The sequence below is a fragment of the Cataglyphis hispanica genome, chromosome 6 (genome assembly GCF_021464435.1).
Source record: "Cataglyphis hispanica isolate Lineage 1 chromosome 6, ULB_Chis1_1.0, whole genome shotgun sequence".
NCBI lineage: Eukaryota > Metazoa > Arthropoda > Insecta > Hymenoptera > Formicidae > Cataglyphis > Cataglyphis hispanica.
The window spans coordinates 7164058-7178390 of record NC_065959.1 but is presented as its reverse complement, the minus strand read 5'-3'; the positions used below and the strand labels follow the sequence as shown (position 1 = coordinate 7178390).

General features: G+C 36.2%; 1 protein-coding gene across 7 annotated transcripts in view; it reads right to left on the bottom strand.

Moving 5' to 3' along the window:
* The window catches only part of LOC126850245 (potassium/sodium hyperpolarization-activated cyclic nucleotide-gated channel 2), a 119926-nt gene extending 107188 nt beyond the window's left edge, over positions 1 to 12738 (bottom strand). For 2 of the 7 annotated variants that reach the window (XM_050593053.1, XM_050593040.1), the window contains exon 1: positions 5723 to 5968. In XM_050593053.1, the coding sequence (XP_050449010.1) occupies positions 5723 to 5760 (38 nt within the window). In that variant the 5' untranslated portion in view covers positions 5761 to 5968. Of the gene's footprint in view, positions 1 to 5722; positions 6544 to 9434 lie in introns of those variants that run through there. The other 5 variants (XM_050593042.1, XM_050593044.1, XM_050593050.1 and 2 more) reach the window with 4 other exon arrangements.
* Between the last annotated feature and the right edge of the window lie 1595 nt (positions 12739 to 14333).

Sequence of the window (14333 nt, the reverse complement as noted above, 5' to 3'; positions counted from 1 at the left end):
TAACATTAGCATCAATATAATATATTTTATCATTAAATAATATTATCATAAAAAACCGCAAAGAATAAAGAGCGTATCTATGTGTATCTATGATTTTCAACTATTAATAACAGCAGTGATTCCAAATTGCTAACCATCATTAAATAAATTCTTCATGCTTATTCAAAGAAAAAGTAGTCAAGATTGAACAATATAAGAAAAATTACGCACAAAAAGTTTTTGACTACAGAAGTTATTTCAGCATTAGGTGCACAGTGAATTAAGAAAAAAAACATAGAAGATTAAACGTATCAATTAGCGATAACGAACGAACAAGATAACTGAATATAGTTTCTGATCGCGATAACATCGTCGACGGCAAATTCCGCGTTAAAGAGGTAAAAAAAAATTCATGATAAAATCGATATATAATATCATTCGTGTTTGCATCATAGCAATTACGTGATTTATTGTTGATGAAGAACAAAGTTGATAGAACAATGAGGTTTCATTGTTTTATTATTCAATGGAGTTTTATAATAATTTCGTGTTAAAGTTTTAGCTTGGATTTAATTTTACATTAAACTTAGCTTTTCTTTCTTTTGTGAAAATAAAATATTAGTGTTTTATGATGATTAAGAAAAATTACAAATAGAGAGAAAGAATCAAGGAAAAAAAACTGATATATATATATATATATATATATATATATATATATATATATATATATATATATATTGCTGTATTATCAGAGAAACTTTCAAGTTCACTGTTATTTTTGTTAATATAACTAAATAAGGGCATCAAAACAAAATCTTATGCGATAAATATTCATGATGATGAATTTCTCATATGATATGAAAATTAAAATTCTCAATATTATAATTTTCAATATTGTAATATTCTCAGTTGTATTAACGACCGAGATTTTCTTTCTTTATTTACTCGACGAAATTCGTGATGTTAGTACCTAATTCTGAAAAATGCATGTATACTACCTCGAAAGTCGCACATTTCTATCAAAGATGCAGAACCTTATATATTTTCCCTGGAAGTCAGGGGATATATATATATCCTTAACACTACTCTCGATAGATAAGGATTTACAACGCATGAGATTATTCGAAGAATTTCGTATGTTGCGTTGTATAAGGATCGTCGTCCCGCCATGCGAGAATAAAACAAGGTCGACGAACAAAGCGAACGATGACAGCTCAACAGCTGCGAGATTTGAATCAGCCTCAAGGGTGCGATATATTGAAATGGCGAACAATTGCTTGCAGCGTAAAGAAAATCGTAGCGATTTTTTATGGATCACAAAACTTTGCTCGTCGACATTATTCTTATAAATCAAAGCTGTGAATATATTCAAATAATCATACTATTCGGATAATCCTGACAAAATTAATTCGAAAATATACGATTCATAATTGGGGTCATTTTAATATTTCAAATATTTTGATTGAAATATGAAAAAGAAATATGAGAATATAAAGAGTCTGATGCGAAATATTTGAACATTTCATTTTTTTGAATCATCAGTGATAATATAATATCTATATTGTATTATCGACAACGATAATAATCATAATATTAGTCTATAACAAAATGAATTGACAATAATTACACGAGTCATATGGATTAGGATATCGATCAGAGAAGTCGTCCGTATTACAATAATTGGTTGCAATGTTAATTTATTGCGTTATAATTGCAGTTGCTTCTCGATATTATGGAACATTCGATTGACCGCGCGCGATATATTGATTGTCAATCGTTGTAAGATTTATTCGCGTGTGAAACTGCGGGACGGGAAATGACTCTAGCTGTGGACAGGGTCAAAAATTAATTGATTTTCTCTGTGACAAAATTACGTCACAGGCAGAAACAATAGTTGACGACTCGCAACTTCGAAACCGATTTACAGATATATATGCCTGTTCTCTTCCGCTTCGCCAGGATTCATGAACATCGCATCGTAATACCCACTACACATGGTCGGCATCAATCTCTATGAACGGTTTGCAAAAAAAAAAAAAAGAGGAAAAAGAGCTCTTTCAAAGTGCTCTTAAAGCATTTTCCCGTATCACGTACGGTCAATAATCGCGACAGTGAGATGAGCGCGATAAAATTTTTTTAATAATACCACAAACATTGATAGTCATCGTTATTTAACGACTTGATACAATTATAAATATCAGCGCGTTTTATATAGCCCATTACGTAGTGATAGGCAAATATCTAGTGCTATATACAGCTCATAATCATACATAGAGCTTTATATATAGTGCTTTATATAGTCGTAAATAGGTTTAAGTAATATATACTAGATAAATAGTAAATTAAGCATCGACGTCAGTCGTTGTTAAATATAACGTCAGAAACGAATAAAATCGTATGGATGCGTTTCTTGAGACTTCACATAAATGGCTTTCCATTAAAGAAGTCGCTTTAGTTCGATAGAACTTTCGCTATATCGTGACCCGACATATCAACTCGACAGAATAATTTCCGACACCGATTGTAGCTTTTCTAAGTTTCGAGTCATTTTGACAGCTGTCTTATTTTTAATCATTTTACTTTTTTTTTTTTATGTTGTATGACAGACTTTTATGTGCTGGAAATTGCATGAATCGTCGATTTTTCTCCGCTCTGTCATCTGAAAGTTCAAAGAATTATGGATCTTTGACAGTTGCAACTTTTTCTTACGATTTTACGATGACTCTTGATTTTAACGTTCAAAACTATTGCGTCATATACATCGTATCTACAATTAATCTATTACACGCGAATCACTTTACGTTTTTATTCGACTCTTCACAAGTACGCCCTTCAATCCAGGCACGGTTGACTCAACGAAAATAGTCTGAGTAGTGGATCACTTCTCTAACAACTCAAAGGTGTTATCCAAGCTAAGAAATGCGCGAACTTCCAGATCATTAACGACAGTTTTGAAGTATGTATTAAGAACGTGATACAGAGTCTGAAAGTTCTTGCAAAGTATTAAGTAGTATAATTCGTTTCAACTTTCCCGTTCTGCGACGTCATGAATTAGAATCGAGAGATTAAGACTCGGCGCACAGGCGTTTGAGATAATAATAGTATCGCATATTGATTCGACAAATACCTACAATGATTCTCCGTCCTAACGTTCTTTCCCGTTAATCGTTAAAGTTAGAAACGAGCGCCGTGAGTAGTTAAAACGCATTTAACATGCTCCATATTCTCCATGTTGTCGAGTATTCGCGCGCGCTGCAGTTTTAATTTCATTCATTAAACTACTTTGTTGTATATATGTATACTCTTACTAACATCCATATCCCGCAACATAATAATAATTCACCGAGATATTCCCCGATGATATGTTAAGCTTAGGAATGAAGCATAATAAAGGGAAGCACTGATCATGTGCATTTGAAAATAGACAAGCGTCCCTTCGCATTATATGTGAGAAAAGTTAATGGAGTGATACAAGACATTCCAGATTTGAGTTTAAGAAAAACAATAAATAAATTTATGACTGATGCCAAATAAATAGACAATTAAAAAAATGAAATTTTTTTTTTTTTTTTTTTGTATAACTAATCGTTTTTCGATTACTTTACTATTGCTGTATTCAATCTCAGCAGGTAGATACAAATATCTGTACATATTAAATGATGCTATGTGCATATTTTTTGCATGCATTTATAAATTATTAATTGAACGCGTAAATATATTGAGCTAAGTAAGTGAATAAATAAATAATTAAATAATTTGCGACAAAATAAGCGTGATGAGTTTCTTATTCGCGTAATATTATCGAAAATAAATTTTTAATGGCTAGTTATATCGAAATATGAACAAAAACTTTTATGGCGGGTATCAGGAATCTCTCGCGTGAAATATTTCGGATGTTTTTATTTTACGATAACAAGTTATCTGCACGATGCGACTTCAGTTCGTAGATCCGAAGTTTCTCAATTGCGCACAGATATCAGAATCTTGCGTTTTACTGCTGGTCATGAGCGAAGCTAAGTTTAGCGATACGAGCATCGTATAAAAGCTTTCGAAGCGACTTGATTTTCGATAACAGAGATGACGTCATTTGCTCGTAAGTCTCAATAAGCTAGAAGGATGCATTTTACTGCATCTTTGGAGGCTTAAATCACTACGTTTTCAACGATACTGTCGCATCAATTATTATTATTTCGCGACAGTTGAAATAATGTCTACATTCTAAATTGGAGTGTTTTCGAAGAGTTTTGTGTGAAATGTATAATAAGATTCGAGTATTGTATTGTAGAAGTCACGTGGTTACTTCATTTTATGTTATTTATATGCAAATCTAAATCCTGCATAATATTAGCATTCGTGAATCACTACACATTCTTGACGTTGACTTTCTGCGATTTTGTCTTGATATAGTGGAGAAATCAATTTACTAATAATATTGAAGAGACAGTGCGTTTTATCATCTATGAAACTGTATTATTTCATAAAATTACTAACCGTTAATTGATCTTGCACGAAGTAGTCTCTATCATTAGTCTTTTAAGGTATTATCTTGATCCGTTATAAGCGGATCGTGTTGGAAGCTTGGGCATGCTAAGCTCTCCCAGCAATATGTCATCAAATAAAAGGTACGCTACAGAAGGAAAATTGATCGATAATTTCATTTTTTATAAATTTAAATTTTTTCACATAAACGCCAAAAGCCTAGAAATTCGTTTACGATCATAACTGTCATATAATTCGTTAATCGTGTCATAAATCATCTGCCCTAAATTCCTTTGAATTCAATTCTCTCCCTCTCTTGTCAAATCATTGAAGCCGCAAAAAATCAACGTCACGCGAACCATGCAAATCCCTATTAGAAGTCACGATTGTCCCATCTCTACAATCCAGATCGCTCCTCGTTTTCATTGTACGATCCGAAATAACAATAAGAACTAAAACTTGCTTATCAACTCTTTCGGTATGGAAACAATAATTAATATCATTTATTAGCTGTTAGAAAAAGTAAATAAAAGATACTTAAAAAATATTTAAAAATGTATCTTTTTCGATAATGAATATCTCAAATTAAGAATCATAATATAAAGCGTATTCGGATAAGAAAAGCAATAGCATTGAAATTTTAGAACAAAGAGATGAGAAACATTAATGAAATAATAAATAAAAAACATTAGTGAAATGAATTTAACTCATACTTGACGAATATCAGAAAATACAAACAATAAAAGCCGCAGGAGCAATAGAAGTAGCTGCTTTAAAAAATGATCTCTCAAATGTCTTGTGCAAAAAGAGAAATAAAACAAAATAAGTGACGAATAATAAGTAATACAGAATTAAAGGGAATCATATAAAAGATATTTTGATTCTAAAATAAAATTTTTATAAAATTTTTCTTGACATGAAGAGACTACTTTCTTGTTCTAAAATTTTTTATTGTTTTTCTAAATACTGTCACATATATCTCATCCACACCAACCTGCGTATGTATATATAATAATATTAGATTGTAATTCTTATTATAAAATTTATTATGTAATTGTTATTCACACCAAAAGAGTCAACTTCGTCGATTATTGAAGATCAACTATTAATGATCTCGCTCACTTTCCTCAACTCGATGAGGAGCAAGGTAAAACTCGCGTAGGTAAGTTGGTAAATAATATAGAAACAGAGCCGATGCGATAACCCGGGGCGTGCCCCAGGTTCCGCCCGCTTCATAACGATAAATGTGTGGATCATAACTTACGGATGAGAGACGCGCCGATGCAGGCTTCTCATGGACATGGCTCTATTCTTGTTGCGACTCGTGGTGGTAGTCGTGGTGGTGATGCTCGTGGTGGTGGTGGTGATAGTAGTTGTGCTTGTCGTCGTTGTTGTTGTTGTTGTCGTAGTCGTCGTCGTCGTCGTCGTCGTCGTCGTCGTCTTCGTCGTCGTCGCTGCCGCTGCCGCCACCGCCGCCGCCGCTATCGTCGTCGTCGTCGTCGTCGAGATGCCCGTTATGCCCGTAATTGTCGTGGCCGAGCCCGAGATCGGGCTGGCACTTCCGTTCGGTGTGGCGCGGCGTGGCGCAGCTGCTGGGGGAGCGTGGGGCTCCCCCTGGGCCGCCACGGCCACCGCCGCCGACGTGAGGCCCGCCGAGGTCGCCAGGCCGGTACGCCGGAAAGGGCCCGAGGTAGCCGCTAATCGGCGTGCTAATCTGCGGGCGAGCCGACGGGCCAGGCGCGCCCCTGCGGCACCGGCACCCACGCTGACGGCGTTTCTGTGCCACCCCCCGTGTCCAGGGGGTGGTACACACACTGGGCTCGGTTACCGCACCTCACCACTACGTTCCTCTCGCACTTCTTCACCTCCACACGTGACTCCCCCTTCCCCTTTGTATACGTCTTTGCCGCGCGCTGTCTTATTTTCTTCTCTAATAATTGTTAATTATTCACACTCTCCTCCCGCCAAGTATGTTTCGACCGCGATTTCATCAATGTTCGCTCTTGAACTAGTCATTAGTCAAACTCTTCTTCTTCCTTCAGCGAACGCGTCGTTCTCAAATTGCGCGTGCTTGCGTGCGTGTTGCTGGAACACAGAGAATGGAAAGCTATAATAATAGATGATGCGGAAATGAAGAGGAGGGAAAAGGGTGATTTATCATATCGGGGATGGAGAGCAAAAGACAGTTTAACACGTAATAAAAGATTATATTTTTCTGATTTATTTGATTAAATCATTCAATGTGCAGCGTAAATTATTTCATTTATTAGAATGAATGCTATTTACACGCCTTTCAATTTTTCAATGTTAACACTTAAAGTCTATTAAGGATTTTTTAAATCTTTCTTTATCGATTTTTAGTTATTATTAACGATGCAGTTATTATTAACGATTTGCATTAAAATTCAGCTTTAAAAAAATCAAATGCTTTTAAAAAAATAATTTTGTTTTTTATATTTACTTTTGATCTTTCGGATAAGAAGTTTAGTTTCATGATTATACTAGTTGAACGATAACACGATTATTATATTGCATATTAGCAACGAAGAATGTGAAACATAATAAAATATCTATAATATGAATCGAAAACTATATCTGAACGTATAATATCAAATATGACAAAATTCATCGAGTTAACGAATGTTTACTATACTTTGTCGATTTAACGATAACGTGTTGGAAAACCGATCTAGCCATATAGTCGACCGGAGCCACTTTGCGAAATAAGCAATAAATATGTACGCGTTGAATTTTAATGCGCGACAAACTTGACAAAGGAGTTTGTCGAAGGTACGCCACTTGTTTACTTCTATCGATACGAAAATCGTTACCGGATCAGCTCGTATGGAAATGTTACCATATTCCTTGTCTGACGTGTAATCAAAACGAGTGCATCGAGAGGAAGGAAGGAAGGGTATTATTTCGATCAGTTTGTGTAGGGTTTACCATCCGACCATTTTCTTGATTAATGCGCCAAGTAAATCGAGAGAGGGTCTCGCAGAGTGTCGCTACCCTCCTGATATTGGATGAAAAGGAGCACATGAAACGATACGTACTCTCTCTTTCTCTCCCGTTCTCTCTTTTGCTTTTTCTATCCGATAGAAATTTTAGCTCTCGTATTAAAGATGGTGGGCCGTGGTCCTCGTTAAACTTTAAATTGAAAAATACCGTTGGATATCGCGTTATTGGAAAATTCCCTCCGCGCTCTCCTGGAAACTTTTATCTTCGTGGTATGTTTTGCGCCGCGAGACAAAAATCAAATTTTAAAATATTCTGCATCCAGGCTACAACCTACGCGTATATCGGATTTCGCGCATTGAATATCGGATCAACTATAATAATCATATGTAAAGTATCGAGCTGTCGCAGGATGCGATGAGGTCGCACTACTACATTTGCTTTCAATTAACGATTACAGTAATCATGAAAATCATACGTAATAAAATCGGGGCTTGCATCTTATTTGAATTTTTCTGAGAACACAAAAAATTTAAAATATTTGTCATACTTTTTTATTTTTATTTATAAAAAAATTATTTATTATAATTATCTATTTATAATACTTCTCGCGTAACTATATATATATATATATATATTACTATAATTGACTCTAGGCTATGTAACTTTTTAATTGAAACTTTTCGCGTTCTTGAAAAGTAGTTTCGCTTTAGGATACGCACTTTCAAAAAATCTGAGAGTCTCGTTATTTAAGAATTATATAAGCCGGTGGAAGTAAGTCTTATTCTTATTTTACGTTGCTTTTATATAATATTTATTTAATATTCTGAATCTCTAATCGATGTGAGTAATCATGATAAAAATACTTACAAATTTGCGATTCCAACGTTCGACACATCTAATATATGTTTAAATAAATACTTTGAAAATTAATATTAGATTGGTTGAGATTACACACGATTTAATTAGTCGGAAAAATAAGTTTTGTTTAGAATTGCTTAAAAATTTATAATGAAAACAGCTTTAGAAACAGGTAAAAATTAATACCAAATTACTGTAGATATATAATAGCGCTTTTAAAGATTATTGGATTTTTTCCATTTAATGCCTTTTTGCAAAAAATAAATGTATTCTATACATATATAAAAAATTTTAATAATTAATATATTATTTCTACAATAAAAGATTTTTTAAGAACGAATAATATAAAATAATAAAACTTTTATAATAATTAATAAAATAAAAATATCTTTTAGAATTTTTTTTAATATGAGCATGAATTTATTATGGTAATAAAGTTAGAAACAGATTCTCACATAATTGAAATGTAGTCAATATATATTTTTCCATTAATTATTAAAATAATATTTTCAGTTATATAAAGGTGTAACTACATCGCCAATGCAAATATAACTTCTATCAATATTTCTCTGCTGAATTAATTTAGAAAAATAAGCCAATTTGCATTAAATTTTCTTCAAATTACTGAATGAAGCTGGTGTTTTGCTGATACAATCTTCTGTAAATCCAGCATATATAAACTCTGCATTTTAATGAAATATAGAATAGTCGATCGTGGGCGATGTATAGTGCGATGTTTTTTTTATTAAATTTGTTTCATGTAATTTTTAAGCAAATTATTTAAATATTAAAATATATATTAATATAAAATACATATAAAAATATATTTCCACAAAAATCGGCACAATATTTATTTGAATTTCAATAAAGGAAAATTTATATTGCGAATTTATTGTTAATATAATGTTCTCCGGCCGAGAAATTAAAATCAATTTTTATGAGTTTTATTAATATAATTTCTGTATTTTTATGAGTTGATTAATACTTTAATGATTTAATGTTTATATTTCAAAATTTTCTTCTTTCTGAAAGAGTCTTCCGTGAATTTTTTTCGAACTCTCTCTAGTCATTTTTGATTGCTTAATGTTTGTATCGCGTTATCTTTTAAAAATACCTATTATTGAACATTCTTTATTTTTCATTGAATAAATACGTACCTGACAATTTATCACAATACAGTGGCAAACGAACTCCGCATCAACGGTGATCCGTCATCCCGACTTGATTTCTCTCTCTCTCTCTCTCTCTCTTTCGCTTTCTCGTCTCTGCGCACCCTGTACAGGCACAATTAAGCCGGCGCCCTCTCGATGAGACGTTGATGAGATCGGATAACGGGTCTTAGATTGTATTAGTATATCACGGTCCGTGGATCCGACGCGCGAATCCGCGATCAACCATTATTATCCCGATCGAACTCACTCGCGTCGCGTGCCGCACTCCTCGCCATCGCGCCTTGCATCGCGGCGCAATTCATTCATTCATGCTTGTAGCAGCCCGTTGACGGTTCCCCGTGAGAGCGCACGTGGGTGCTTATCCACCTCTCCATCCGCGTACCCTCGTTTATATATCATAATATCACAATGGACGATTTTTTGTTGTTTTTGTTTGTTAATAACTCCTGACGGTTTTTTTGTTTACGATACGTGTGATAATAATCTTAAACTTAGAAATCACAGTCGCGAATTGATAACGGGTCCTCGTGCGTGCCTTCATGCGCGGTGTTTCTTCGCGACATCCTCGCCATGTTCTCGTTGTGCACCGAATGTACTTCCATCTTCGGTGGTTTTCTCCTCGAAGAAGGAGAAACCCGCTGTCTCTTTATCCTCTTCTCTCGATCTCTATATTACGCTCGCTGGCGACGACGTTTGCGGAGTCGATCAAAGCCTACGACGCTTCGGGTTTCCGCGTCGACTGCGACGACGACGACGAACGCGTCGAACCGCGCTGTTTATTCTTTTCTCTTGCTGCTATTGCTGCGGACGGATTGCTGCGTCTTTCTCTCCTAACAAACTCGATCGCCGATTTCAGCCTCCGACACGGCGACGTTATCGATCATCCTCGCTCATGTGTTTCCCAATCCTCTCCTACAGAAACTTTCCTTCCGACACGACGATTTTGCTCGATGTATGCGCGGGGGTTTGTCTCACCCCTTTTCCTAGCTCTCTCTTCTTTCGTCCTTGACTTCTCGTCCGAGGGAAAAGGAGGAGAAGGACTACCATTCAACGACGTCGGGCCGCCAAACGACGCGACTGCTGAATCGCGGAAAATGTCGGATGACGATAGCCACCGATCTCGTTGCTACGTTAGCAACTGTCTGTTTCCTTTTGTCGCTCACTGCTGCTGCTGATTCCAGGCGACAATGACTCGTACTTTTAGCCGCGTTGTGGCGCGAGTTCGCGCGCGAGCTCTTCCGCGGTATCGGCTTCCTGGGGGTGCGCGCGGCGCGCGATGCCATCGTCCTCCCTGCGTCCGTGCCGATCGCCGACTGTATGCCGGCACACACGATTGCCTCCCCGTCTCTTGACAACGAGGACCGCTGGAGCGCACGCTCTCAGTTAGTCGCTTGGTGTCGCGACGAGGCGACGCAACCGGCGATTTCCACGCAGATCCTATCCCCGAATTCTATCAATCGACTGCTGTCCACCTCTTCTTCGCGCCTGTAATACCTTTGCGCTGAACTTTGAGATTTTTCATAGCTCCCTCGTTGCCGATGATCGATGGCAAAAGCATCGATGGATAAATTAATCAACCGTTAATTAACCGTTCTGTTTAATAAGATAGTGTTCTGTGCATATAATTATGTGTATGTCCGAGAAAGAAAGTAAAGGATGTTCGAAAGGAAGGGGATTTTCTTCGTGCTTCACAACGACTTTCTCGTGCACTCGGTGACGTCGATATCGAGAATCTGCTCTTATAATGTCAAGGGTTTTTAGGGCGATGACATGTTCACCTTCGATCACGATGTTACACTTCCGATCGCGTTGCGTTGTTTTTCCGTTGCACTCTCACTCAATCACGATAATTCGTCGTCTTCCTGGTGGGTGCGATCGCGTCATCGCGTTTTATCCGACGTCGCACTTTTACCAAAAGGTGAACGTGAATCCATTCGATGACTGTGATACCGTCGTCGTTATTGTTGTCGTCGTCGTCGTCGTCGTCGTCGTCGTCGTCGTCGTCGTCGTCGTCGTCGTCGTCGTCGTCGTCGTCGTCGTCGTCGTCGTCGTCGTCGTCGTCGTTGTCGTCGTCGTCGTCGTCGTCGTCGTGAGGACTCTCGTGTCGTCTTTGATAAAGAGGCGTCAAAAAATGTGTGTGACTCGGTTTAAACGAAACTCAATGGACAGGATGAATGGACAACAGGAGAATTTTATTGGATAACAGATGCGATTTTCAATAAGGGAGGTTCTCGCTTATCGAGAGTCTCGCCGACAGCGATGATGACGACTCCGTGAATCGAACGCGGGCGGAAACTGGCTGTGCACGACGTCGGTCCCCGGCTGGCGAATACCATACTCTGAATGCCACATTCGGCACCACGGTCGGTCCTCCTCCACGTTCCTTCGCCTCTCGCGCAAGCTCTTCTCTCTCTCTCTCTCTCTCTCTCTTTGTCTTCCTCTCTCCCCTTCTCTTTCTCTCTCTTTCTTGCCTACTCGATCCTCCTTCCTTGACTTTTGTCAGGCTCTCTGTCTTTTTTTCTTCCTCACCACCCACGTTTTTACTATCCTTTCTTTCTTTTTCTTCTTTTTTTTTCTATCTTATTCGATGCTCCTTCATAGATTTTTCCCTTTTTGCTTACTTATCGTTTTACTATTCTTTCTATCTTTATCTGGATCTCTTCTCACTTCTTTTTATCCCTCCTTTCATCCCTTTTTCGCTTTTTATCTCGCTCGCCTCGCCCAATCGCACTTTCTCTCTATCGTCCTCAATCGCGTGCTATTTCCTCGCACTCCTTGCAGAATCGAAATTTCTAGTTATTTTTTAATCTCATCGCGGGGCGCCAAGCAACTTCTCTTTTTACCATTACTATTGTAAAATAATTGGTAACATAATTATTACTACTGTAAAATAATCGGTGACGTGCCTGCACACGAGCCCTTCATTCGCTCTTATCGATTACGACGCATACTGCGCGGGTTTGCGAAGGGTCTCATCCTTTTCAATTCTCATCGATACGAAAAGAAGTTTCACTGTTTCCTTTCGCCCGTTACTCGTTTTTCCATGTATGTAACACGGCGGAATATACAATGATAACCCGCGCGCAGGAGACAAGGAACGGTGCGGTGCGGTGTTATATAATGCCTATCTGTCTGCTTGTCTGTCTATCTGTCTATCTGTCTGTCTGTCTGTCTGTCAATCTGTCTAGATGTGCGTGCTTGTTTGTACGTGCGTCTGCAGCAGCCGTGTTACGTATACAAGTGTAATTCCGACACGCCGATGTTGGGCGGCTGATAGCCGGCCTCGCACTGCTCCTCCGATATGGTTACACGCCGTACAACGGCAGCGGCCTGGCCGTGCGTTCTCCACTCCTCTCGAATCACCCACCCCGTCCTTTTGCTCCCGGTCCGGAGTAAAAAAAATCACCACCCTCTCATCGCGACGATCCGGGCGCCGCGCCGCGACGCTACCTGTAAGCGATTCAATGTCGGTTCCTGGTACTCCTCTATCAGAAGGATAATCCTTTTACCACAAATTTCTCCTTCTTTTGCATTCTTTAATATTTTAATATTTTTTTTTTACCGAAAAAATATATAATATGCCGCAAATTTCTAATTTGCATAAAATATATGAAAAGTAGATTATTAGAGGTTTTTAATTTATAAGCAAATGTTATATAAGCGCATATAACTTGTAGGAATAATGCTTTTATGAAAAATGCATTTATCTAAGCGCGACTGCAATCTGATATATTTGATCATAAATGTAGATTTCTATTATAATGGAATTAAAGATCATATTTTTTTATCAATGAAAAATATTTTTTATCATTTTTTAGCAATGCACAGTGTACAATTCCATCGATAATAAAATCATCTTCTATTTTAAATGTCATTTTCTTTCTTCTGCATCTAATTGTAAAAATATTGACATTATTATATCACAATCTACTTAATTTAATCGGTTTGGAGATACAATCAATTATTATTTGCATACTCAGTTTTATTTGAAATTATTCTAATATAACCTTGCTTCCTTACTTACTATTTTAATTATATTTGATAATACAATATATGTTTGCAGAAAATGATCGATTATCATATCATGAATATATTGTTCTAAATGATAAATCTTATATTAGATAATAAGAAAATTACAAATATTTAACAATCTTGTAGTCTAAGAAATGTAACGTCAGAGTACTAAAGTCAAACAATTTTAAATATCTTAATAATAATGATGATTATTATAATAATAAATACAAATAAATGTTTGAAATATCATATAAAGCCATATCTATAATTGATCTTATATTTATTATATAATTTATTAATGATAATTTTATTTATTTATTTACATATAGATATATATTTATATAGATATATATTATGTACTCTTATCTCAATCCGAAATTCTTTGAACAAATTAGTGAATAAATTATATTTCTAATATAAAAGGCCAAATTTTTCATAATTATTTTCTAACAAATCTTAATTTAATTTGAAATATCTTTATCGGATTCAAACAAAAATATTTAACATCTTATATTTGCTAATGAAAGAGGGAGAAAGAGAAACGGAAACTATAAATTGTTTTTATAACATTTACTGTTTCTCTCAATTAATATAGGAGTAGATGTAAATTTTCCATGTTCTATTAGTATTTTGGGATAAAATGTGCAATTATAGTATGACTTATTATGATATTAAAGTTTATCAAGCAGAAATACCGAGAATGACGCTCTTATTTATTCGGGATAACATCTAAACAGAATTTTTACCTGAATCTATTGTCATCTCTAGTGCTGTTGATAAGTCTTGCACTAAGGATGGTACACGTTACACGAATGAGCAGAATAATGTAATTACTCATGTTATTTTTGAAGAACATACACGCGATATAAT